Source organism: Acipenser ruthenus, chromosome 26 (genome assembly GCF_902713425.1).
Source record: "Acipenser ruthenus chromosome 26, fAciRut3.2 maternal haplotype, whole genome shotgun sequence".
NCBI classification, from domain to species: Eukaryota; Metazoa; Chordata; class Actinopteri; order Acipenseriformes; family Acipenseridae; genus Acipenser; species Acipenser ruthenus.
This window is the reverse complement of record NC_081214.1, coordinates 20,780,564-20,808,112: the sequence shown is the minus strand read 5'-3', so window position 1 is coordinate 20,808,112 and position 27,549 is coordinate 20,780,564. Positions and strand designations below refer to the sequence as shown.

Here is a 27,549-nt window from a genome sequence, read left to right as displayed (position 1 = left end):
TTCAGTGAAGGAAGGGACTGAGCTTGATGTAAATTGACGGGTGCAACAGGAAAGACTGGGAGATAAGAGTTACAATTGCACCGACAATGCTGCATCGAGATTAGTTTTGGGGGAAAAAAAATCAACATTCTGGAAAGTCTTCTACTAGTGCTGTGTCAGAGAGTAATACAATATTACGAATACAGTTTTCAAAACTTTGACTGACTACAATTTGCATTAGTTGATGCTAATCCAACACTCGGAGGACGGCTACAGATACTGCATTTACCATAACAGAAGTACCGTGGTGGGAAGTGCGCTGTTTTTAAGAGAAAGACAGGTTCTTGCGGACTGTGGTCTGTACTAATGGAATCTGGAGAATGTAAAAATAATGAGGACAATACTTGTAAAGTGAGTACCCCTTCTTTCTTTCTCTCTTTCTCTCTTTCTTTTTAACCCCAACAACAATAAAAACACAGAAGTATGCATCTGCATCATATATGATATAATAGTTATGCAGTGTGCTGTGTTAAAGCGTTTTAATTATACAACAGTAGCTACTTCCTCGTAATTCAATTCCGCACTGTACTTCCTTGTTCGGTGATCCCTGTAGATATGAAGCCACATTATGTGGTATCGTTTCTATTTATTTTTTATTATTATTCATGCACAAAACCAGGGTATATAGTGACCGTTATTTGTATTTCTGCCAGTAGAACTTTTTCAGCTTAATAATTGCTATGTGCCTTTTAAAAGTTGCGAGCCAATGAAAAAAGTGCATGGAAAATTGCAAAAGGGGAAGCTGTGGCTTGGGTCCTCGAGTGGGAAACAGAATGTCCATCATAAAAAGTGCAGCAGTGGTGTATTTATTGATGAGCCGAGATGACATAGACAAAAAGTTAATCGAAACCAAGTTGCTTCAAAAGCAGCTTTGCCAGGCCTGTAAAGATGCAATGGCCGCTATTAAGTTGTAATGAAGAGCAGGTGTGAATAAGAGTGTTGTTTGTGTGTATATAAAAGTTTCTCTTATGCGTGACACAGCAAAGGGGGACTGGGGGATTCAAACTGGTCAGGCCAGTTTCAAAAAGACAGTGTGTTTTCTGTCTGGCTCAATACTGGTGCACAAAAATAATTTCTCAGAGGTCTTCCTAAAAAAATGGATCCATGCAGTATATAGTTTTTTTTCTGATATTGGTTCAGTCTTCCACAAGTGAGTTGTTCATACCTGAACAATTGTTCATCCTTCCAGTACTGTATAGCTGAACACACAACACACTCAGAGCAATGTTGTATCTGATGCTGACCTCAAATCATCATTGTGCATTCCACAAAAAGATCAGGAACACTTATGAAAGACGTGCACATAGCTCATATCTAGTGTTGAGTCAGTAGCAGGCTTTAGCACTAAAAGCTGGCCACTTTAAATAGATAAGCTGTTTATACTTGCACTTCCCCCTGTCCTAAGAGGGCAGTCAGTCCAGTTACTGTGGGTTGGCTTCATTAGTAAATAAAAATCAAATAAAGAAGATGTTCAAGGGAGTTTGTTTGCAGGCTTCATACGCCCCTCAGTGTAGGTATTTGTGGTTATTTCCAAAGTGAACCCAGAACCTCTGGGTCCTGTTCGAACATGGCTGGAATGTTTTGGTGTGTATTTTTGACGAGTGCACGAGGTCCTGTTATAAATCACTTAGCTTTTAAAGGAATGTATTCAGGTTGTTCATTGAAACAGAAAACCTCCTAATTAGGGCAGTTTCCTGAGGGTTACTGTGATAACATTCCGTTTACTCCTCATTTCTAATCTGTTGTAAACAATGTCTGACGGATTGGGTGGAGGTGGACAAACCTGACAATGCAAGGTGGATGACTAGTTTGTTGGGGAATGCAAATCAGAAAGACTTACAGCACAAGATCGATACAGGTCTCTCCGATTGCCTACCAGCAAGTTAGACACCTGCTCCCTTCTGTATGAGTTTATTGGAGAATTGTGTAGCATTATGTATTTTCTGTTTGACCTTGTAGATGTTTTTTCTAATACAGCCTACCTAATTCCAGGGCTACAAAACCACTCAGCCGTGTCCCAGCCTGGCCGCCCCTGGTGACTGAGCCTCTGCTTTTCTCTTCCCCCCTCGTAGAGCCGTTCCTTCTACCCCGATGCCTTGGAAACAGCCAGTCGCGCTGAGGGCCTGCCCTTCCAAACCTCCGTCCACTCAGACATGCGCATCCTGGAGGAGGAAGAGGAGGAGGAGGAGATGAAGAGGGGGAAGTATCACCAGAGTCTGCAGCTTCTGAAGCCCTTCAGAACCACACACAAGTAAGCCTTGGAAACAATCATCCAACCATTAGCATTTGGTGTTGGCCGAACACCAAATTGATACAGGCCGAAATAGGGAATGCAGTTTGAAGTCTGGTCCTTTTACATGACTAGACTTAAAGCAGTAAAGCTGTATTGTTGTTGAAGCAGGAATCGAAAATACCTGCAAAACAGGTACTGTTACAGCAACACCCCAAAGACTCCTAGATTCTATACACAATGTTCTTTTCTTTATCATAAATTGGTCCCTGGAAAATATCTTTGTAATAAATAAGGAAGAGGGAACACATTACAGTGAAACTAAATCCCAGACATAATGAAACAGCATTTCTATTTGTCAGGTTTTATAGCACTCAACATAAAACAGCCCTTTATCTTTTTGAAGCCCTTGATAGAGTCAGGGTCGACAACAAAGCAAATAGTTTGTTCCTGATGGTGTTTTTTAACTGTTTAACTGTACTGTTAAAAGGAATTTACATCATTTTCCAGGTTCAGTCTCAATCTTTACAGGAATGACGATGCCAGTAATTCACTTTGCATGCTTATCAATTATTCAGCTCTCCTCATCAGTGGAGGAAATAAAACTCCTAGGGCTTCATTCTCAATTGCTTTGTTAAAAAAAAAAAAAAAAAAAACTGAAAAAAAAAATACCCATTGTTTTTTTTTTAGTTTTAGAATTATAATTTGTGTTTTTTTCCTTTCAATAAAATCATGCCAAATAACAGCTTGTAGTAAAACTGCAGGTATCTTATGGTATTCAAGGATACTGGTGTAGCTCTTGCTACTACTGCAAAAGAGTCTGTTTACATTCAACTCCAAAGGGCAATCTTATAAATATTTCAATTTAAATGCATTTTCAATCAAGGCTGGTCTTCACTAAGTGCTGTGTGTTTGGCATGCAGTGTATGAGATACCTTAGCAAGCTTGCCTTGAAGAGCTTCTTCTTTAGACAAACTGGCTGAGCATTTCTCTAATGTGTAACTTTTCTGCAAAAAAAGGATTGTGGATCCATTTTGTTAGGATAGGTCAGCTTAATTTGGGGGAAATGTATATTCATTGTAAGACTATAAATGCATATTTGTCACTAAAATTTTGCATAATATAATTCTAGAATATGTCACAAAACCTCAATAACAGTGTCTACTTTGTCTTTTTGAGTGTATTTAACAAAAAAAAAAAAACTTTTTACAATTAATAATCACTTTCATTTGAAACAGTTTAGTTAGTATGGCGTTCAGCAACCCTCTTTCATGGTCTCACATGTCAGGTTACTCTTAATACAATTCCAATCCATTGAATATAATAATCTTGTGCACATGTTAGTGGGATTATAATGCACCTCAGTTGTGCCTATTACAGTTTGGAGACCCTCTACCCTACAGAATTCGACAGCTGCTCCAGAGAGCAGGTAGATTACACATCCTGTTATGAATTTACGGTCTCCTCAGGGATCAGCACCCAATAGACAACGCAGGACTCTTCTCCTTCATGACTCTCAACTGGCTGTCTCCTCTAGGCTGGAAAGCCTACAAGAAATCCTCCCTGGAGATGAGTGATATCTGGGGGCTCTCGTGTCACGAGGCTTCGGAGACAAACTGCAGACGGTAAGACGCAGGCTTCTCAGTGTGCCAGGTATTGTAAACAAGGGCTGTGCTGAGAACTGTAAAGGGGGTCTGTTGGCTACCTGTGAATCGTGTGATGATGAAGGTGATCCCAACCGGAACGACAACAGGGAGCTTCAAAGAGAAGTCAAAGTGATTAACAGCACCACTCCTTTTTTTTACAAATTCCGTTTTTAAAAATTGAATATATATATATATATATATATATATATATATATATATATATATATATATATATATATATATAGTGATGGGGTAAATGGCAGCTTTAGGACCCTGCATTTAAGTGTTTTTTCAGTTGGGCTAATTGGGATAATCAGAACCCCTTTAAACGGGACAGGGAGAACCTGTTAAGAGTGTGTTTGTGTTTTGAGTTTATTTTGTTTTGATTTGTTTAATAAACGCACACCACAGTGTTTTCATTACATATGTATATATATATATATATATATTAGCTCAAAGAGCCAGGTGCCCTATGTTGCAATTTGTTGTACATGTCTTTCTCAAGGGCATCATGAGCACTTAAGGCATTCTAAAATGTTTCTCCATTAGCGATGAATGGAAATCAGTTGATATTACCTGGTTAGTGGTACACAATTGCATTTCTTAAAATGAATATTTATTTTCAGATAAATTATAGACACTGTGCTCTTTTTCGGTAAAACCGAAAAATTGATAAACTGCTTTATTGTTGTAACTGAAGTCCATTGTGTTCATGAGTTAATTCTCTTTCAGACTCCCTTTTTAATTCTGTCAGGATGCTGTTATTTATAGAGTAGATTAGTTATAATGTCCTGTTCCTGCAGACAGCTTATGTCATTAACATTGTACCACAGTTACTAATGATTTTTATACTGTGGTCACAGCTTTTAAATAGCTGCTGTTTAGCCTCTGTAGCAGAATTCTGGGTTTCTATTATAAAATGTATGCAACCTTTGTTACTCAGAGAGGCACCACAGACTATAGGGCTGTAGTCATGATTACCAATAAATGCTGCTCTTCAGCTCTGTGACACTGAGTGTGAGGACACAGCCTCTTTTCAAAGGGCATACATGTTGGAAGTTTAAGTTTGCAGCACTGGAGTCTGAACTCAATCATCACAGATCTCTATATTGGTCATGCTGATGTTGGTTTGAGTGCTGCAGTGTGAATTATTAAGCAAGAGCTGGGGGGAAAAAAAGCAATTAAGACATAACTGCAGACAGTAATATTTAAAAATTATATGTAAAATGTTATATAAGTATAAGTAAAGCATAGCTGTATTCCTGAGCTTTACATCAATACACAATCCCATATACTGTGTTTTTCCTTGATCCATTTATTCTATGCTAATGCATGAAGGGACACGTGAATTAATTATTTATGGTTTATTATACCATAAATGTGATATAAAGTGCAATAATTAACAACATGAAAAACTAATTATACTTCCAGCAGCTAGCTGGTCAATTATATTTGACTTTCCCAGGGTGTTTTGTTGACTTTACTTGGAGCTGACGTTGGTTTGCCTAAGCCTGATAAAGCATATCAAAAATTACTGGTTATTTAAGTGTTCTTTTGTTTATGATGAAAAGAAAACTCACATATCATGACGGAGCTAGGACATTTTTCATACACAAGCACACTGGCCTGCCTTTAGCATGCATGGGCTTGCACTGGCTTACAGAGAACCCTATTTTTAAAGAATTTAGAAACAGCTGGGCTCAACCTGTATTTGTTGGTATATTTAAACATTCCCATGTATGGTACAGCTGCCACTTAATCCCTGCCTGATAGGGCCTAGAACGAAGATTGCAGAGTGCCGTCTAGATAGTTGCAACTCTCACTACTACATCATAGAGGAAATTCTTGTTGTTGTTTTGTTGATGAGATTTTCTAGCTTTCTGATTTGCAACATATTGTTTACAGCAGGCATTGTAGCCTAATTCTTGGTTCAGGGTTGGAAATAAGACTCCTATTGCATAGCACTTTCATCCATCTCAGGTTTTACTATGAGCTTGATTTAGCCACAGTGTATAGGTAACAAGCTCACGTGTGTCGTATTAAACCTGTAGTAAAACCAGAAATGAATCAAACTGCTATGCAATGGGGGTCTCTTATTTCCACTCATGTCAGTTCCAAGTGAGTGATTGTCTCATGGAACCCTTCTAGTTCTATTTAGAACCATTTAATTATATATTAAACCAATTACGTGTAATTCAGCATATGAAATGGTGGTTCTATAGAGCCCAAACTAAATTAAGGCTCCAAAGCAACCTTCTGCTTATAAGTTTATCATGGTAAACAACAAGGAGGCTGTGTGGTCCAGTGGTTAAAGGAAAAGGGCTTGTAAGCAGGAGGTCCCCGGTTCAAATCCCACCTCAGCCACTGACTCATTGTGTGACCCTGAGCAAGTCACTTAACCTCCTTGTGCTCCATCTTTCGGGTGAGGTGTAATTGTAAATGACTCTGCAGCTGATGCAAGGTTCACACACCCTAGTCTCTGTAAGTCGCCTTGGATAAAGGCGCCTGCTAAATAAAACAAACAAGACACGCCTTTTGAAATACCATTAAGAAACAGAAGAGCTGCAGCAGCTTTGCAGTTGCTTGTTTTGAATGATTTTAACTGGAATAAACCTGTTTGTTTGTTGGATGTGTTTGCAGCTTGGCCTGGGGCAAGAGGCACAGCTGCAATCAGCTTCACACACACGGTTATTCATAGTAACAGCAGGGTCAGATTGGAGGGAGGGAGTGTGACTAGAAGCTCTATATAATGCATGGCATAGAGTGTTGCAATAGAGAAACGAGAGAGAGTAAACACTGCAAGGGCTATAAGGATATAAAGGGCAGGAGGAGGGGAGACATGAGAGGGACTGACGTTGTACAGTGCGTCTGAAATTCCACTGTGCTTATAAATAGGAGGACTTCTTAGGTCAGTTGCATAATAAGAGCTTCCTAATCGCAATCCTATCCATCTAAGAATAAACTGTGTAAGAGCTGGGTTGACTGCAGTTTATCTATGCTTCATATGATTAGTAATAAATACACATCTAGGTGAAATGTGAGAGCACTTTAATGGTAATTGTACACTTTTAAAACCTTTCTGAGTTAAGGATCCGTGGATCAAATTGCCTTCTATTGCTCAGCTTGATCATAGTGACTGCTGCCAAGGAATTAGATTCCCTGCCTGTAAACCCATATACTCCAGGTAATGATTTATGACCGACTAAATGATCTTCAATGACAATGCACTGGAGCAACAACAGCAATTGTACGATTCTGCACAAAGACCACCTGCAGGGTGGCACTGTGGGAACATTTTCACTTTTTGGCATAGGCTGCTAGTGGAATCACAAAGGTATGAATTACACACATTAACCTTCAACAGAACACCTCGTGGAAGATTATAATTACAGCAAATAATGCCGGAAGGTCAAGTAATACATTGCAGAGCTATAGATTTGTCAATCCCATTATGTTGACCTTGCTGGTGATTTCATGGTAATACACTGACTGGTGTGTCCCAATCGTATTTTTCAATTGTTCTGTGGCGTGTTGTTGCATGTATTGTTAATATTTTTGTTATTTTTTAAAGAAACATTAACAGGCACATTCATTATCATTCAATTCTACAATTATAGTGCAAATACAAGAAACAATGAATGATAGTAATCTACACACTCTGTAAATAAGGACATCTGATATTAGCAGAGTCAAATTAAGAGAGATTCATATACACAATTTTTTGGTTTGTTTTCAGTACGTGTTCAAATGTCCTGTAAAAAGACACTGTTGTCTATATTTTCTCTGTACAGACAGAAGAGGTGAGATACAGGCTGGTTTTTACATGGGTTCTATTCAATCTGCTTGCACTTGAGGCCAGGTGCTGCTGACAAAAACTGACCCCTTTTCCCTGGAAACACGACTCATTTGCCAGAGGAGTATAAATAACACCCTGGTAAGCTGCAAGTCACTGCGACACCTGTTGGCTACAATAACCTGCCAGCAGCAACTTGAAAGGTTGAAATGAACATATCTTGCTAGGGGGGTGGCTAACAACACAAAACAATTTAGCAGTGGGATATGAGACCATGGGTTGCTTTCATACAGCGTTTGCATGTTGTATTATAGGATTATATAATACAACATGTTGTATTATAGAGGCCAAATCTGAAATACATGGTCTGTGAATGCACTGTGAATTCTGAAATAACCCATGTACAGTTGGTTGTTGCCCTGTAAGTCTATTTTATATGGATTTGTGGTATATATACAAAATAAACTGCTAGGGTTGTTTCTAATCATAACATACTTCCATTGAAATGAAGGAAAAGGGTGCTGAAGGGAATCCCTTTGGGGATTAAGGGCAGCGTCTGATTGAATTGACTTTGCATTTGAAGGGAATTCTGAATAGGTATGATTTTTCCAGCAGGTTTATGTCAACCATAATGATATAGAGCAGAAGATACAGAAAACACTCAGTACAGTTCGACTGATGTCATGAATGGGACTTGCCCAGGTTAGGAGGGGCTGTTTGTAAATAATTCTGATCATTTTTAGTCACAAAAAAACAACCCCATAACTGTATAATTGTAATTCTGTCTCATAAGGGCGTCTGCTAAGAAATAACTAATAATAATAATAATAATAACTGTATAATTGTAATTATTCTGTCTCAGTCAGATGAAGCACAGAGATCCAAGCACTGACTCATCTCCCTGTGAGGCACGCCCAGGCTTGTCAGACTTCTTGGTTCAGATATATACAAGCTATTGTGTTCGTGTGTATTTGTTTAAGGAGGTGTACTTTGCAGCTGCCTGGTGCTGTACCTGCCCTGTGGATAAACAAGAAGACTTCAGTCATAAGAACTCCATTCAATACAGATTATTAAATGCAATGGGGTTGTTTCATAAGTATCACTTGAGCCCATAAACTCCTGCATAAAATCAACAAGGAATTTAAAAAGAAAGCAATCTAAACTCGTCTGTTTGCAGTGCAGGTTTGAGAAGCTATGGCACACAGAACTGAAGATGAAAGGGAAAGACAGAGCCTCGCTCTCCCATGTCATATGGAGTTTCTGCCAGACCCGAATTCTGGTAGCCATCATCGCCCTGATGGTAACCATGGTTACTGGATTCATCGGCCCTGTAAGTCAATCATCATTCTCCTGCCTCTGCTCGTTCTTCTCTATTAGGATGCCACTGTTTCATGTGAAAATAAGAGACATTTAGTATGATCAACGCTCTTTGCATATGAGATGGAGAAACTGCAGCAACAGACACTTATACACAGTGACAGGACCTTCAAACATGGGCACAAAATAGATAAACTCATCCAAGAAAAGCTTTTTTGCTTTCCAGCATAATACTCAAAGTATTTATTATTGTTATTAATGTAAAGCTACAAGGATTTAAGAGAGCACCAGTATGTCACAGCTGTAAGGCTACAATAGTGCTCTCCTTTCAGACAGCAGCCTATTGTTATTAAGGATAATTGAAAGTCTTTATAGTCTTTTTTAAAAGCTTTTCAGAGGTCATGATTGAGTGAGTGCCACAGCTGCTGTTGCCATGGCTGTGCTCCCAGGTTGTGATGCTCTCTGAGCAGTAACAGGAAGCAGTTCAGCCTCACTGTAAAAAAAAACAAGAAGAGAAACTAAAAGGAAAGGACAAAGCAAAAGAAAAACCATTTAAAACCAAAAAATGCCAAATTTATATACCTCTTAGGGTGTATTGCCTGGCAGCGTTAGAACATTTTTCATTTTTTGTTTTTTATCTGGCACTAAAATACAGTACTGTAGATGCGGGCAACTTTTACCTTGAAATGTCTTCACAACTGCAGTTGTTTAGGGGTCAATACTGGTAGAAAAACTGTTTTATTTGTGCCTTCCTCTGATGTAAGGTCCAGTGGGTATTTGTGCTCAAGTATAATATACATAAAAGCTCTCTCTCTCTCTCTCTCTCTCTCTCTCTCTCTCTCTCTCTCTCTCTCTCTCTCTTTTTCATCCTTCACTTTCTCCCCATGACCTCCTTTTCTTTTCTTTCCCCTCTCCCTGGCAGGCTGTAATAATCCGCAGCCTGCTTGAGTACTCTCAGAGCTCACAGACTCGGCTGCCCTACGGTCTCACCCTGGTGGGCGGGATCTTCATTGCTGAACTGACACGCTCCTGGTCCTTCGCCCTCATGTGGGCACTCAACTACCGGACAGGGGCGCGGCTGCGCGGGGCGGCTCTCACCTTCGCCTTCGACAAGATCCTCAAACTGCGCAGCACCAAGGACGTCAGCATCGGAGAGGTCGGCCCCTATCCAACTGACATTTCAACATGTCCTAAATGACTATTACATTCTCCACTACCCTAAAATGCAGTCTTGGTTTCAATATGCAGTAATACATTGTTCTGGTAACTGCTATTTAACTGCTGTCACAAAATTTAAAAGATACAATGCTATAATCTAATCTCACGCCATAGTTTGACTCTCTTTCACTCCATTTAAACAAGGTGTTTTTTTATTATTATTTTCCCCTTTCATCCCCTTTCATTCGGATTAAATCCATTCGGCACCAGGAAGTTGCAAAACAATTGCAACTTCCTGGTTCCGAATCTCTTCCTTTACTTACATTTCTGTTACATGCTCTGGTTGCAGCCAGGGGATTATAGTGTAATTGACCAACAGCACAAGACGTGATTAGCAGGAAATAGAACCGTTTTTAATCTATAGGGTGGTATTGAAACATGGTCAAATGCAGGATGAAAGTACTGTATAAAAACCAAGCAAAGAACGAAAAGATATTCAACATGAAAAGGGCAGGGTCAGGGTGGGGGCAAGCATTCCTCAGTGTTATGTTTAAGTCCTTCAAGCAGCACAACCTGTTTTAGCTTAGTCAGTGAATACAACATTGACTGGCTTGTTTAAGTAAATGAGGTACTGATCCCAGCTGTTTAACTGCAGGGTGTCAGATGATAAAAGAGAATCGTTTTGCAGGTGTTTAACCCTGTTTGTTGTGTGCAGCTGGTGAACATGTGCTCAGGTGACGGTCAGAGGCTCTTTGAGGTTGCCACGGTGGGCTGCCTGTTGGCCGGAGGGCCTCTCGTGGCTGTGCTGGGGCTGATCTACACCGCAGTCTTCCTGGGACCCACTGCCCTGCTGGGCTCGGCCATTTTCATCCTCTTCTACCCCTCCCTGGTAGGACTCTTTCTAACAGTTATGGGTGCAGAAGGTATTGCATGTTCTTGGTTGCCGATGCTGAATATACAGTAAAAATAATTCCTGTGGATAAGCACAGATCATTTTCCTAATTTTATTTATTTATTTTTGCCGGGAAAATTGAGTTAAATACCATAAAGCACATACAACAGTAAGCCGGAATATTTGTCTGCTTGACTTGAGTTTCTTGTGGTTCTAAAGTTATGGATTAATTTGTTGAGCATGCAATTGTTGCAAACGATCTCTTGAGCCCATGACGTTGTTTATTTGATTTTGCCCTTTACTTCCCTCCCTCCCTCCCTCAGACGTTTGTGTCGCAGCTGACTGCCCATTTCCGTAGGAAGTGTGTGAGCGTGACTGACAGGCGGGTGAGGATCATGAACGAAATTCTCAATTGTATCAAATTCATCAAGATGTATTCCTGGGAGACTCCCTTCGCTCAGCGCGTACAGAGTGCGTATTTCTTCATGCCCTGTTGTATTTCAATTACACTTGAAATATGCATGCATTTATATATGTATCTACAAATATGACTTAAGCAATAACACACGACGAGGCGAATCCAAGTGCCTTCAGCCACCCAGTAATTTTTTTTATCTGTTGCACACCCTGTCCTGTGTTATTGCTTACTTATAAAATTTTATGGGAAGACTAAGCGCCCTGATAGTTCTTAACCACTTGTAGTGGTGGCGAAATTCACTTTTAAAAGCTGTTGACCCAGAAGCGCTTTGATCTTTATACAGTTAATTTAAGTTTTAAGAATATGATGAGGTAAAAAAAAAATAATAATTCCGGCCCATGTGTTAGTGCACAAATTCTTCGCTAGGTTGCCCATAACATTTTATAATGATTAATGATATGCCTTTACAGCCTCCAGGTGTAGAGACAGTGTAACTGTGCTGCAAATCTAGAAGCTAAATAAAAGAAAAGTGAGTGTTAGACTGCATCCCTAATCTGGCTCCGTATAACAATACCGGTTCAGTGGGTGTCCTCTAAAATAGATGTGTGATGTAATAGATGGATCTTCACCTCTACACAAGCCAGGCGAGGGGCAGCGCTGCCTGCTGTATCTGTACACCAGTCCCTTCATGCTCATTCCTCATGTCAACCCTGGCTGAGGAATGGGAAGCAGTTTGACTCAATGATAAGCACTTCACTGGTTTTCTACACGTCCCCGGACAGCTTTGTAAATGAGATGAAGAAACATCTCAACAGCCTTTCATCCCTGTTAACAAAGAAACCAACGCCAGACCGTCAGGTTTCAGTGTTCACACTGGTTTTGTGTTTGTTTCTGTAAGTAGGTGGAGGCAGAACATTAGCCGATTGATTGATTGATTGATTGATTGATTGATTGATTTTCACTCAACTATATTAGTGAGCAATAGAGCACAGAGAGTCATTAATCTTGAATTACACATGATTAAAAATCTTGATTCATATGTGGAGGAGCAGGAACATATTCAATAATCACAGTAGCACAGCTGTCTGTTACTTACAGTACAAATCTATTAGCAGATTGCTCATATATTAAGATGGCAGTGGGAGAAATGAAATAAAAGGACTATCCAAATGCTATTATACATACATGAGCTGTAAAAGAAAGTGATCTCTTGAGAGCTGAATTATATATCCACTGTCTTGGTTCTCTCAACACAACTGTATAGTTTCAGTCTCATACACCAGAAAATAGGAGGCACTTTTTAACACAGAGAATTGTGAGGGTCTGGAACCAACTCCCCTGTAATGCTGTTGAAGCTGACACCCTGGGATCCTTCAAGAAGCTGCTTGATGACATTCTGGGATCAATAAGCTAGTAACAACCAAACGAGCAAGATGGGCCGAATGGTCTCCTCTCGTTTGTAAACTTTCTTATGTTCTTATGTTCTTATGTTTTGTACATGTGTACTGCTGCACCAGTTCTGTGGACATGCTTCCAGTAATCATCGTCCTGCTCTCCTCCTGTCTCTCACAGAAATCCGTGCAGAGGAACGTGGGATACTGGAAAAGGCTGGCTATGTTCAGAGCATCACAGTGGGTGTGGCTCCCATCGTTGTGGTGATTGCCAGTGTCTGCACCTTCACCCTGCATATGGCTTTGGGCTTTGACCTGAATGCAGCACAGGTACAGTTAGAGGAGCACACATCTCATGTGTGAAAGTGTACTGATTAAAGCTTAAGAACCCCAGCTTTATAATAGGAAACAGTCTATAAAATATTAAACAAAGAAGTATTTTATACCTTAAATTCATTACACCTCTCAACGTTAGCAGCTAATGGTTGCACTACATCATTGTGCACCAAAGTCATTGTTTTATTAGGTTTGTTTCCCAGATAGCTTCCCTAAGCCTCAGTCAAACCTTGAACCAGTCCAGCACTCTGCTTTATTTTACCTATAAAGTCTTGTCTAAATGAAAGGCCACGTTTTAACTTCCTTGCATAGTTTACAGAAGTTTGAATTGGGGTTTTGATATGACATTCCTGTTTTCTTTTCTCAGGCCTTTACCGTTGTCACTGTCTTCAATTCCATGACCTTTGCCCTCAAGGTCACGCCCCTGGCTGTGCGGGCCTTGTCTGAAGGCTCAGTGGCCATCAGCAGGTTTCAGGTGAGGTAGGAGGGATAAAACGGAGAGCTCCAGGCATATTTGGTCAATACCTGATACTGCAACAGCTTTTGGCCACCTGGTTAGACCTTGAAATGCAGAAATGAAATCAGAACTGAGTTTAAATTAAAACAAGGTTGGAGAGGAATCGCAGACATGCTCAAAGGAAATACCTACAACTAAAATACTGTGTTTGAAATATTTGTGAACAGAAACTGTTCCTGATGGAGGAGCGTGAGGCTGTCCGGATGAAGCCGGAGGATCCCGAGAACGTTGTGGAGTTCTGTGGAGCGACGTTGGTCTGGGAAGGGGAAGGGGGAGGGAGAGGGTACAGGCATAGGACCTCCCCAAAGACCAAGAGGAAGGGGGGGATTGAGCAGGTCCTGATTAAAGAAAAGCTGAGCCTGTACATTGAAAAAGAAGGGGGGAAGAAAGACAAGGGAGGACAGAACGCCCTGCCTCTGGTGTCCAACATCGAACAGGACAGTCCACAGAACACAGTGACCGCAGGGCAGTACCACTGCCCCCCTCTGCAGAAAACACTACGCAACATCAACCTGCATGTGAAAAAGGTAACTACCTCTTGTGTAATAAAATATAAATCTCAGTTAAAAAAAATAACAATGTGGGGTGTTTAGTTGCCAACCTGATGATTTATGTCTTGTCAAATCAGTCTTTGTACAGCATCTAATCAATAACTGCAGGTGATATTAATAGGTTCTGAGTGAACAGTGAATGCTTTTCTATTTTCAGGGCAAGCTGGTGGGAATCTGTGGCAGTGTAGGAGCTGGAAAAAGCTCCCTGATCTCAGCTATCCTCGGACAGGTAAGGCTCAAGCCCACCTTGGATTTGGTCAGTGTATTCTGTTCATTTTGCCTATTTTCTACCTGGTTGAAATATTAATATCATAATTAGTGAAATCAGTCTAACCTACTAGTTAATTCTAACATAAGACCTCAGCAAGATTGTTGGTTTTAAAATTTGGTAAAAAAAAAAAAAAGAAATAAGCAGTGGGCTCCATTTGCATTTCCAGCAATTATCATACCATAGTTGCCCGCCCCCTACACATACCCACTGATAACCATGTGTCTCTAGATGACCCTGTTGGAAGGTACCACTGCTGTGAGTGGAGAGTTCGCCTATGTGGCTCAGCAGGCTTGGATCCTGAACGACTCACTGAAAGAGAACATCTTGTTTGGGAAGGAGTGTGACGAGGACAAGTAAGAAAAAATAAATAAAAACCTGTCTGTGTGCTGTATGATTTAAAAGAAAATTCCTACCCTTGATTGGCTGCCATGCAACATTCTTCAACCTGTTTCCATGTATTATAGGCAAAAGTCCCAGTAAAGATAACCACAACTACAAAATGCAACAATTATGTCGGAACACGGTTAATGTTTGCCTGCTTTATATAGTTTTACAAGTTTTATGTGAGAATTTTTAGTTTAGGGTTTGAAGTTTATGTGTGAAAAATGAATTTACTGTTTGCACAGGCCTGCTTCTTTCCCTTAATTTGAACTGTATTTATTTATTCTTTCCTTCTTTGTTTTCAACCTAACCCTGCTCTCCTCGGTAGTAGATGCCGCACTGTGGGTGACTACCTGACTTGCTTCTCTCTCTCTCTAGGTATAAAGATGTGCTGGAGGCCTGCTGTTTGAACCATGACATTTCTAACCTGCCATATGGAGACATGACTGAGGTAACTTTCCAACAAGCTACCCGGTTGCAATTCTTCCCATTTCAGACACCTGTGATTTCATCAGTTTAGTATTTACATTCCTTTTAGAAAAAGACAATTTGTTTTGAAAACCTTGTTAAGCCATTACATTAAGCAATTCCTCTTCTTCTTATTCTTCACCTAATATTAATTTGGACTTTTAGACTGCACTCTGATATCCACATAACTTCCTATTTCTGTGGTTCGTTGCTTCTGGTGTGTTAACAACAATGTTTTTCATGTTTTGGATATCATAAAGGATCAGTGGTTTTCTGTTTGTCACAGATGGTTAGCCACTTCCTGTTCCAGATGCCTCACTGTGCTTTTGTTTTAGATTGGCGAACGAGGGGCGAATCTCAGTGGTGGTCAGCGTCAGAGGGTCAGCCTGGCACGAGCGCTGTACAGCGGCCGCAGTGTGCTACTCCTCGACGACCCCCTGAGTGCCGTGGATGCCCACGTGGGGGCTCACCTCTTCCACAGAGCTATCCGCGGGGCAATGAAGGGGAAGACAGTGCTGTTTATCACCCACCAGCTCCAGGTAGGGCAACCTGGGGAGAATCGTTCTAGCTGTCTTCTGAATTTGCATGTCTAAAAACATTTCAGTAGCATAAAAATGAACTACTGCACGCTGTTCATGTACCAGCATTGAGCATATAGTGGCTTAAAAATATGTGTTGGGAAGGCAGATATTCTTGCATGTTCAGATACAGAGCTGAGATGTTTCTTGGTGATTAAGCTGTTCTTCTCACACAGTATCTGGAGGATTGTGATGAGGTCCTGTTTATGAAAGATGGATGCATTGCAGAGCAGGGAACACATAAGGAGCTGATTAACAGTGAAAGCGACTACGCCACCCTCTTCAATAGCATGCAGCAAGAAGTAAGACTTGTTTTCTTTTTTTTGTTACAGCAAAGCTATAAAATAACTGACAAACATGTAGGTAATTTGTATTATAAGCATAAAAGCTGCAGCTTACAATATTTCTTACTTTGTCAATGGTTGTTTATTTGTATTAAAATTTGCACGTTTTTTGGTAATCGTAGAACTTTTTGTTGACTGTAAATCTGTAGTTGTAGTGAATGCACTACCAAAAGAATAAAAAAAATAGTGCAGGCATATTTGTAAAAACTCAATTCTAGCTAAATGCAATTAGAAATGTCTATAGAAGGGTAAGAATGCATGGTGAGTTTGAAGATCAAGGCAGTTATTATTATTATTATTATTATTATTATTATTATTATTATTATTATTATTATTATTATTATTATTATTATTTATTTATTTATTTATTTCTTGGCAGACGCCCTTATCCAGGGCGACTTACAATTGTTACAAGGATATCACATTATTTTTACATACAAGTACCCATTTATACAGTTGGGTTTTTACTGGAGCAATCTAGGTAAAGTACCTTGCTCAAGGGTACAGCAGCAGCGTCCCCCACCTGGGATTGAACCCACAACCCTCCGGTCAAGAGTCCAGAGCCCTCACCACTACTCCACAGTTATAGTGTTCAGACAGTGTGACAGACAGAAGGACGAATAAGGCAGCGTATAGCGGTCTCCATTTTTCTATGGGACCCTAAAAATGACTGTATATTTCTTTCTGTGCCTTGACTGCGTTTCTAGAATCTGATCCGGAAGAACATGAGAAACAGGCCGTTGAAAGGAGAGGAGACGGCCGCGAAGCCGCTGTCTGTCAGCAAGTCTGTCAGCATTGTGCACCAGAGCAAAGAGGAAGGTAAGAACCAGCTGTCTGCTTTCAACTGTATCTCAGGAGGAGGAGAGATGGAACTGGATTTATGTCTGAGCTCTTCAATACGTGCCTCTGTCTAATTGACTAGATTCCAGCCTGTTTTATCTCGTAACCAAGTTCATAATGATTTAGTGGGCCACCATTGTTCAAGCATTACATTTGAATAAAAATTCTGCCTTACAATAACCTAACAGTAGAACTATTACTATCATTGCACAGATTTTGATTAAATAAACTTGAATGTCTCTCTCTCTCTCAATCCTGCAGGTCAGCTGATGCAAGCGGAGGAGAAGGGGAGTGGCTCTGTGTCATGGTCGGTGTACAAGGCATACATCCGAGCAGCAGGAGGAGCCCTAGCTTTCATTATCAATATTGTTCTCTTTCTGCTGACCACAGGGAGCATCACCTTCAGTAACTGGTGGCTCAGTTACTGGATTAAGCAGGGCAGTGGGGTGAGGCTCCTTCATATATTAACTTTCCTGCTACTGCAAAAAAAGGGTTGACCCTGGGCTTGGTTAGTTTCACATGACTACTAAATTAAGCAGGATTCATGCTTATTGTTGATAACAGTTGTAGGGGTGTTGACTAGCTTAGCTAAAATGAACAGTACTATGAATATATCTCAGTAATTAGCAGTCACATGGAAGTGATTGTTTCAGCGATGCTGAGTCTTGCATTGTAACTTCTGTTTGTGGCCCTGCAGTATTTCAATTGAAAATTGATACATTGGCTATCACTGTAACTATAGGTGTTTTCATAGTTCCCTCCTCTACATGAAAACGTGTTCCACTGCCAGAAAACATTGTGCCAGTCTTGGCAGGCAGCACTGTAGAAACACAAACGAAGCACAAATACTCCACTCAAGTCGTTCTGCATTGGCATTTGAGGTTCCCCCACACTTGTGGGATGCCTTTCTTATTGAAAAAAAAAAAAAAAAAAATGCCTGCATTTCTATATTTACTGTCTGTGTAAATGTTTTTTAAAAAGTGTCTGAAATAAACTGCAGTCTGTGCTAAGGTATCGTCCGTGTTGCTCTTTTTCCTTAGAACACCACAGTTGTCTTAGACAACGGGACAGTGGTGAGTGACAGCATGAGAGACAATCCACACAGTCACTACTATGCCGGGGTCTATGCTCTGTCTATGGGCACCATTCTCCTGCTGAAGGCTGTCCGAGGGATCGTGTTTGTAAAGGTATCCTTTCCTTCAGAGGCAGCACCTGGGCTTACTATAATAGAATATTGATTGATTTCAATTCTATTAAAGGGTTGGATCTCATTTACTCTCAGCAGTATCATAAGTGATAATTATACTGTTCAGTGTAAATGTATCACAGTAAACCCTTAATCCATGTGTAACAGTCTTGAACGTATACTTATTATAAATAAGTTGTCATACCAATTTAGACATAACTAACTTAATATCATGTAGCAGGTGACAGTGTTTGTCTGTCTTTAAACTTGTCTGATAGGTATACTTGCCATTTCTTGGTACTTTGCTCTAGGGTGCACTTGTAGAAAGGGATTTCTGCTGTTACACTACATTTTCCCTGCTGATCCTAGACACCAAAGAGGAATGTGCTGTATTTGGGTGGTGTGCTCCATTCAAACAGCTCCCTCTTTAATGTCAAGCCGATTACTTCTTTCACAATAGGCTGACCCTGCACCCATTTGGCACTTAACATCCCTCAGGCTTTGTAAAGGGGAAACTACTAAGCTAGATTCAACAGCATTACAAAAAAGTAGCCCTATATTCACGATTCATGATTTTAACACATTGCCTGCAGGCTAAATCCATGTTTATACACACCGTTTATTCATTTGCATTTACACCTTGGCAGACTGAAGGGCACAGGGGTGAGCTCCCTATGGGTGAACGATTGGATAAGGAGCTACAGAGACGGGCAGGGTGAGGGGTGACTTTCCAAATTTCTTGTATGCTGGGGCTGGCATAATCAAGTGATGGAGCTCTTTGTTTCTGTGCCCCACAGTTCACCCTGAGAGCTGCCTCCAAGCTCCACGACCTGCTGTTTGACAAGATCCTTCACAGCCCAGTGAGGTTCTTTGACACCACTCCACTTGGACGCATTCTCAACAGGTTCTCCAAGGACATGGATGAAGGTGAGCCTCTATCACAGAATTGGGCAATCCTTATGTGCTGGAGCCGTACCTCACTGGACTGGGATCTTGACAGATCTCTAAAGCTAGGCAGAGTGCATTTATAGTACTAGCAGCACTTTTGTCTCCAGTTTTACTAACTAACTGAAAATCACTTAAGACAGACAAGCACTTACACATTGTCTTGTGCACAGTAGTTGTCTGCCTTATAATTTAAGCTAATACGTTGTGTCTCTTCTTGTATAAAATATGTCCTGTCATGCTCAGAGGACCACGAAGTGCCTCTTGCTACTCAAACTGTGTGAAACGAGGCATCTTGTACAATAAGTTGTTCTGTTGACTTTTTATAAATCATGCAAATGAAGATTGTACTCAGGAATAGCTTAAAACTAAATATATTTGTAATTTTGTAAAACATAACTTTTAACGCCACCTCCCCCCCAGTTGTTCAGTCAGAAAATCAACGGCATGTGTTTTTAAAAGTTTGTAGCAATTTCGGTAACATTTTCTTAAGAGAACCTAGTGTCAAGTTCATCAAAATTTAAAGAAAGAATGGTTAATATGCTGATCCATATTACAAAAGGTACCAGGTATGTTTGTTTGTTTGTTTTGTTTTGATTGAACATTGGAATTAGGTGTGGTGTTCTATGCACGGGATGACATCTGTACACAGGACGAGATGTACTGGAATTTTGCCAAATGCTTCACTGTGATTGGTTGGTTTCTGATGTGTGATTTCTAAATGTCTTGTGACTGGGTGTTATGGTTGTGTCTTGTGCTCCCTCCCTCAGTTGATGTCCGGCTGGCCATGCAGGCTGAAATGCTGCTCCAGAACATCACTCTGGTCCTGTTCTGCCTGGGTGTCGTCAGCGCAGTCTTTCCGTGGTTCCTCGTGTCCATGGCGCCTCTTGGTCTCTTCCTTTTCCTGGTCAACAGGACCTCCAGGTAACCTGCTCTTACCTATCTAAAAGTACTGTACAGTAAAAAGCCCCTGGAGATGTCAAAGCACACACATGGTTGCCTTAACAATTGCACAGCTAGGGGGCTCCTGAGTGGTGCATCTGGTAAAGGCGCTCCGCACGGAGTGCAGGATGCGCCCTATAGCCTGGACGTCGCCGGTTCTAGTCCAGGCTATTCCATTGCCGATTGTGGACGGGAGCTCCCAAACTAAATTTAAAAAAAAAACAAATGCACAGCTAAATTAGGTGATAAGACACATAATTAGCATTGGTATATTTAATACATTTTTGCTTAGTGTTGACTTAATTAACTTTCTAAGCTGTCGACGATGGAGACACCTGAAATGTGTTGTCTATCTCCTTTGGCAGAGATTACGTGTGACACTGACACCCTGTTGAAAGGTGTATGCGTTGCTGATAAGTGGTGTTTTATTTTTACCTGGTTGACCCGTGAAGATCTCCCAGCTAACTGTCCCGGTGTCTCCTGACAGGGTGCTGATCCGGGAGCTCAAACGACTCGATAACATCAGCCTGTCTCCCTTCATCTCGCACGTCACCTCCAGCCTCCAGGGCCTCCCCACTATCCACGCCTATGGTAAGGGCACTGCCGTCCTGCATCGGTAAGAGCCCTGTATACATTACAAGCATAACACTCATGTGTTCTTCATAAGCTTCATTGCCTCTGTTGAAGCATGTTTTTCAACTTCATAATAATGCTATGAAACTGCTAACAAACAAATGTCCAGCTTGCTCATTAAAATATTCCTGTAGCTTACTGGCATAGTCTTGTATTTGAGTATAGGTACTGTTAGTGGGGTAGGCTGCTTCATAAGTTTCGTTTTATTCAACTACTAACTCTACTGATAAGTGAAAACATATAAAAAAAATAAGTGAAACAAATTCTGAAAATAAATCTAATACAAATTTACTGTATTAAATTCACAGCTGAATTTGTTGATAACAGACAACCTGGTTAACATTACTATATTTAGTCCATTTTTGCAGAACGTACTCTTAATTAATGATCACATGTGCACGCTGTGGGCGTTGTGGTGACTCTTCATGCGATGGTTATGTCCCTTTTGTGGAGGATGTGTTTGGCACTAATATCCCCTGTTGTAAAAATACACAAGTCAAACAAATGCTAAGAAGAAATGTAGTTTTTTTTTGGTGTTTTTAAAGTTATGGCTGAACAGATAAGCACAGATATATGGAAATGTCTGCATTAGTGCTAGGCCCTATAGACTTCTGAGTCATCGAGGAGTAAAACACTAGGGACGGACTGACAGACAGACTTGTCTCATTGGCAGGTATAGAGAGCTGCTAGACTCCAACCAGGCCCCTCACTTCTTGTTCAGCTGTGGGATGCGCTGGCTAGCCGTGCGGCTGGACCTCATTAGCATTGCCCTCATCACCATGGTAACACTGCTCATTGTCCTCATGCATGGACAGATCCCGCCCGCGTACGCAGGGCTGGCTATCTCCTACGCTGTGCAGGTAAACCACCTGCCTCCCTGCCAGTCTGACGAATCTGTTTCATTTCATTTCACGCTTTATTTCTGCTCCTTCCCATTTGTATTTCATTTTCAGTCATTAATGCTTGGGGTAATGTTTTGGGTGAACTTTGTTACGAGCAAATCCAGTACTAGAAAAACAGTACCTTCTAAATGGTTAAGTAAATTGGACCCACTTTTTAAGGCTGGAATATGCAGAATTGGTATTTTTCTGCAAAGGTACTGCAGCTATAAGACATTTGTGTTTTACAACTTAATTACATTCAAACTTGAATTTACACAATTATGTTACCTGTTTCTGATAATTATTTGCATTCAAACGTTTTTTGTACAGGGATATTGTGTGTGTGTGTGTGTGTGTGTGTGTGTGTGTGTGTGTGTGTGTTTGTATGTGTGTGTGTGTGTGTGTGTGTACCTGCTTTTCCTTTAGGGGTAACTGCTATTCTGGCAGTGATGTAATCGGCCTTGCTGAGTTGAACTAATGGTCTGCAGTAGTTTCTTAAACTACATCTTTGAATTTGTTGGGTTCAATCACAGCCCTTATAAGGGCTTGAGACGAAATCCTGGGCTAAAAAAAACCACTGAATAATTTTGCCCCGCTTATTAAATTAAAAATAGTCAGAAGAAATATTCTCGCTATGCAATCTAGTTTAGTTATTGAGACCAGTGGTGCTGCAGAAACTGTGGCAGTTAACAGGAAAAATATCCCATAGGTGTAGCAGAGATAAACTGAGTCCCTGGAAGATTTGCTATCATTTCAATTAATAAATTTTTTTTGTCCTGAAGTTTCTGTTATTCAGATGTGATCAGTTACTGAAACGACAGCTTTGATTAGATTAAAAGTAAGAGATTCCGAAATGTATTTGTTTGGGAAGAAATTCTTTAAGGTCTCGCCTGTCTGTGTCTTTCCCAGTTGACAGGTCTATTTCAGTTCACCGTCCGCCTCCTTGCAGAGTCCGAGGCCAGATTTACATCAGTGGAGCGGATCAGCCATTATATAAAGGTACAAGCGCAGAATTCAGGGCCACTGGGAAGGGATGTAGAGACCAGTGAAGACATGGAGCTGGGCTTGTATAACCATGACTCCAGCCGACACAGCATAGAACAAAGGAGGAATGGGTTTGGTTTACATAACAGGCAATAACACACACACACAAATCTAGAATTTCCCCCATACCAAATATACTGTGAGTCCAGTTTTCACATTTCATAATGTTTCCCTTTCATTCTTTATTTGTGAGATTTATACAACAAAATATTTTACTGTGTTTTGCAAAAAAAATGGCAAAGTAAGATTGGATTCAAAGTGCCTTATGTATGAGGGTTTATTTTCAGTTAGTTTGTATTGAGAGACCTCTAGTGGCCAGCATGGAGAATTGAGTCTTATAAAGGTAACAGTTTTAAATCCTGTTATAAACTATACAGCTACTTCTGGTTAACTGCCTAGCCCTTTGGCATGATATTCAACGTGTATTACTGTATCATGTAATAATAGAAAACAAACTGTGTACAGTTTAAAGGGTATTGTGCTTAATTTGGTTATGCATTAAAACAGATACTGTTCTTGCAGTAATCAGTGTGTATTTTTAGTAAAGCACATTGTATTATGTTCAGAAAGTACTGTATTGTTTTTGCAAACCAGTCTGAATTCAAGTCCTTCTCTAAATCCTAGAACAGGGGTTGGAATTCATCTAAAAAAAATTCACTTTACCAAGGAATTGCTCAAAAAATGTTTTTTTTTATATTTTTTTGCAGAATCTGGAGTGTGAAGGTATTCGGCACGTTCCTGACTCCACCCCTGCCCCCAGCTGGCCACAGGAAGGAGGAATCCGGTTTAAAGACGTGGAAATGCGTTACCGTGACAAACTGCCTCTGGTTCTCAAGAAACTTACCTTTAGCATCAAACCCCAGGAGAAGATAGGCATTGTGGGCCGCACCGGATCAGGTAGCTGTACTGAAAGACACTTCTGTTGAGACGTTTGTCTGGTGGACTAAAAAGTTTTTTTGGTTTCACTCAAAAGATGGCACGTTTTCTTACAGGGCATTAACAGATTTCTACCAGCATCTGGCTTTTCACAGAAATGTGCAGTACAATATGCTACCTACTGTAATATACTGAATGTACATCAATCCATATATCCAGTATCGTCCGACACTAGGGGGCTAACAAAATAATTCAATAACTCTTACCCATTGCTATAGAAGTCTCAGATGTGCAGTTCTGAAAGAAACACTTGGTATAGAACACATGTATTTAATTATAAAACAGGATATCTGGCACTACACTAAGTTAAAGAAATATCTGTTTGCAAGCTTTGCTTTCAGGCAGTGCTGAACTTCTTCCCTTCCAATAAAAAACAGCTGCTTCCCCTTTTGAGTGACCCTGACGACACAGCTGAGAGGAATTCACCACAGAAGTAAAACAGTAACAGACACAGAGAACCCCTTAAATAAGGCTCACAGTAAAACTTGGAATGGGCCAAACTCTTTGGCAATGGGAGTCTTAATTCCATCCCTATGATGCTGACCTCATTTAGAGCACTTCTGTCTGCAGTTTGTTTGCAATGCCGATTCCTGTGCCTGCAGGTAAATCCTCGCTCGGAGTGACCCTGTTTAGACTAGTTGAGCTGGCCGGGGGTTCCATCACCATAGATGGCATCAATATCGCACAGATTGGCCTGGAGGACCTCAGGAGGAAGCTGTCCATTATACCACAGGAGCCAGTCCTCTTCATTGGCACCGTCAGGTACAGGAATGAACACAGTATATGCTATACGTCCTCACTGTTAATAATTAAAGTCTTGCCATCACCCTTCCAGGTTAATACAACACAAAGTGTTCCATTGCAGGCTCAATCTGGATCCCTCAAGCCAGTATTCGGATGCTCAGATTTGGGAGGCTTTGGAGAAGACTCACATGAAGGCCAGTGTGAGTGCAGGGGACTCCCTCCCATTTCTTATTGTGTGTCAACAGACTAGCTTCATTCTATTGACCTGCGCCACATTGCTCAGCCTGCTGGGAGAATTGTACTTCTTCTAAATCTTTTGGTCAGATCGTTTGGTCAATCTTGCGAACGTGTCTGTCTTTTTGTTCTTACATTGTGCCGTGTGTGACCTCCTCAGATTGCTCAGCTGCCAGAGAGGCTGGATTCAGAGGTGCTGGAGAATGGGGAGAACTTCTCTGTGGGGGAGCGGCAGCTGCTGTGTGTCGCTCGGGCTCTGCTCCGGAACAGTAAGGTAAGAGCATCTCGTGAGCACTGAAATCACAGTGTTTTACAGACTTCAGTGTCAGTGTGCTCTGGTAGTTTGTGATAAGGAACTGAGTCATTGGGGAGTATGTGGAGCAGGGTTGAAAACCTTTGATCTGGTAGTTCAAGCTGAGGAATGGTGTATAATCTAGCAGTTTGAGTTTAAGGGATGAGAGGCAGCATGACCTGATGGTTGTATGCATCTGAGGGAATAGTGCTTCAAGAGTGATCTAGTAGTTTGTGTTGAGGACCGGACGACATTGAGAATGGTTGGTTGTTTAAGCAAAGGGCAAAGAAAATTGCAGACGTTGGCATAGCTTAGGCAAATCAATCCACGCAACTGCTTTCTCCTCCCAGATTTTGCTGCTGGATGAAGCAACAGCTGCCATTGACACGGAAACGGACGGGCTGATCCAGGAGACAATTAGTGAGTCTTTCTGTCACTGCACCACACTGGTCATCGCACACAGACTCAACACCGTCCTCAACTGTGACCGCATCATGGTGCTGGACCAAGGACAGGTATGAATGCAGTTTGTTCATTCACAAAAAAAACAGAAATCTCCAACGTAAAACGAAACTGTAAAGAGCAATTAAGAAGAAACGCTGGTCTCAGTGCTGCTTCACTAAGGAGTTTCTAAATGAATATTTGGTCCGGGTTTAAGCCTGCAATTCTGTTTGGTACAGGTCGTGGAGTTTGATGCCCCTTCTGCCCTTCTGTCCGATGAAAACTCCAGATTCCACGCCATGGTCAATGCAGCGGAAGGTGGAACGAATAAGACAGAGTCCAGTTGATGGCTTTGCTGAACAATAGTCAAGTCCAAGATGCAACTCCCAAAAAGTGGCTTTTAATGTTGTCAAGAAGTTATAATAAGCCAACAGCAGTACATTCTAGGCTTCCAATGTCTGTTTTCAGAATCCTTTTTTTTTTTTTTGTAAGTTTCAAAAGAGTGCAAGGATGTAAAAGGAAGCAGCCTATTAGGTCATTTCTGAAAAAATAGCCTACCTCTGAAAATACACAATGCACCACAACTGAGCACAGTTGTGGTGCATTGTGGTTGGTATTTCATGGCAGCGATTGTTAGTTACCGCCTTTTAATACAGATTTCTTCCTTTGGGGTATGGAAGTCTAGCATGCTTTATGACCGTTTTAAATGAAAGGCCAGCTCAGAGATAGGATTCTGAGCCACAATGGGTGGATAGAGGAGCAATATGTAGGGTCTGACATCCATCATGCAGAATTCTGTCCTAGAGTTCAGCCTGTGAATTTGATTGTGCAATTAACTTTAACAATTCTTTATATGATACAGAAAAAGACAGCACAAATTAATTTTGCACAGATTTGAGTCTTATTCTGTTTGTATTATATATATATTATATTACAAATATAATACCATGTTATAATTATTTATTTTCTATTAAAGCATTGCACTAATAATGATTTGCAGTAAATAGCTTTGAGATTTTAGTCTAATATCTTTAACAAGCCCTTTCTGAGACCTATTGTTTGAATACTTGAACGTTTTTATATCTTTCGAACCTGGGCTCTATGAAATTCATGTACAAAATAATTTTGTATCTTGGGTGCTGCACATGCCTCAGGGGAAAAGTCACAAGCAATGTTTCAACTGGTCTGCTGGAGAACAGACTGGGTGTGTGCCTAATGTTAAAGGTACAGCAGTCACAATGGAATAAGTACAGGGTGCAATATTCTTTCTGGCCACTGGATGGCACTGCTGTATACACTTGTTGTTTTAATTCTCTCAGGGGAGGAAAAAGATACTTAAGGGCTGACCCATGGCAGTGGTCCAGTGAGCTATTGAAATAAATTCAGCCTCAAAAGCCACCACGTTAGCAGGGGTGCTTTCAGATACTGTTCAGTTTATGAAGCCCCTCATGCATAACTACATGTAGGCAAGAATGTATAAGGTAGTTTTGAAATGGGTTGCGTTTGCAAACACACAGGGATGCAGGGATCTAAATACAGTACAAAATAAGTCTTATTTAGTATTTCCTATGCTTAAGTATTTCCCCCAAAGGGCTCTATTTTTGTATGTTCAATAATGTCCAGTGATGGCTAAATGTTGAGTGCTATACCACCTGCAGATATATAATTGACAGGTCCTTCCCAAGTGGATCTATGCTATCCTGATGTACATGAAGCAAGTATTACACAGCATGGCATGAATTCTTCAAAATACAGTGGATTTCACTCCTTGTATTTACTGATTTCTTGTCTGCTGCAATATATTAGGGTGGAAAAAAGCATTTATAATGTGAACGTGCATTTAACCAGACATATAGAATGTGAACAATTAAACAGGCATGCATTTATTGTCATGCACTGAGCTGCTTTATAAAATAATGCTGGAACACGTTCCCTGTAACAGACTATGAATACAGTTGTTCAGTTGAAAGGGCAAAAGAAAAAAGAACTATACGCTAAAATACCAAATGTTTATTATTATTATTATTATTATTATTATTATTAATTATGCATTCAATTATAAAACGTTGCCTTGTAAAGAGTTTGTAGGGGGGTAAATTTG

At 40.6% G+C, this 27,549-nt stretch overlaps 1 protein-coding gene across 3 annotated transcripts; it reads left to right on the top strand.

Moving 5' to 3' along the window:
- Positions 1 to 27,355, top strand: LOC117430794 (ATP-binding cassette sub-family C member 5-like). Of its 3 annotated transcripts, XM_034051275.3 has the most exons (29): positions 1 to 390; positions 2,112 to 2,290; positions 3,739 to 3,894; positions 8,891 to 9,038; positions 9,948 to 10,181; positions 10,899 to 11,072; positions 11,399 to 11,546; positions 13,066 to 13,214; positions 13,588 to 13,695; positions 13,905 to 14,264; positions 14,446 to 14,517; positions 14,788 to 14,912; positions 15,319 to 15,391; positions 15,744 to 15,947; positions 16,163 to 16,288; positions 17,038 to 17,149; positions 17,432 to 17,616; positions 18,211 to 18,357; positions 19,154 to 19,283; positions 20,072 to 20,225; positions 20,731 to 20,859; positions 21,550 to 21,736; positions 22,667 to 22,756; positions 23,509 to 23,698; positions 24,340 to 24,499; positions 24,603 to 24,681; positions 24,876 to 24,989; positions 25,358 to 25,522; positions 25,688 to 27,355. In XM_034051275.3, exons 1-29 carry the CDS (start codon positions 346 to 348, stop codon positions 25,793 to 25,795), a joined length of 4,251 nt encoding a protein of 1,416 aa, XP_033907166.3. In that variant the 5' UTR covers positions 1 to 345; the 3' UTR covers positions 25,796 to 27,355. The 3 variants fall into 3 exon arrangements, with proteins under 3 accessions (XP_033907166.3, XP_058857071.1, XP_058857072.1); XM_059001088.1 differs by lacking the exon at positions 1 to 390 and having other exon boundaries at positions 2,163 to 2,290; positions 3,807 to 3,894; XM_059001089.1 differs by lacking the exons at positions 1 to 390; positions 2,112 to 2,290; positions 3,739 to 3,894; ... (15 more) ...; positions 19,154 to 19,283; positions 20,072 to 20,225 and having other exon boundaries at positions 20,735 to 20,834.
- Positions 27,356 to 27,549: the final 194 nt, after the last annotated feature.

Coding starts and splice junctions, on each gene's coding strand:
- LOC117430794 (XM_034051275.3), top strand. CDS start 346: ATGGAATCTGGAGAATGTAAAAATAATGAGGACAATACTTGTAAA. Junction 14,265..14,445: donor TCAACCTGCATGTGAAAAAG/GTAACTACCTCT, acceptor TTCTATTTTCAG/GGCAAGCTGGTGGGAATCTG. Junction 20,226..20,730: donor CTGGTCAACAGGACCTCCAG/GTAACCTGCTCT, acceptor GTCTCCTGACAG/GGTGCTGATCCGGGAGCTCA.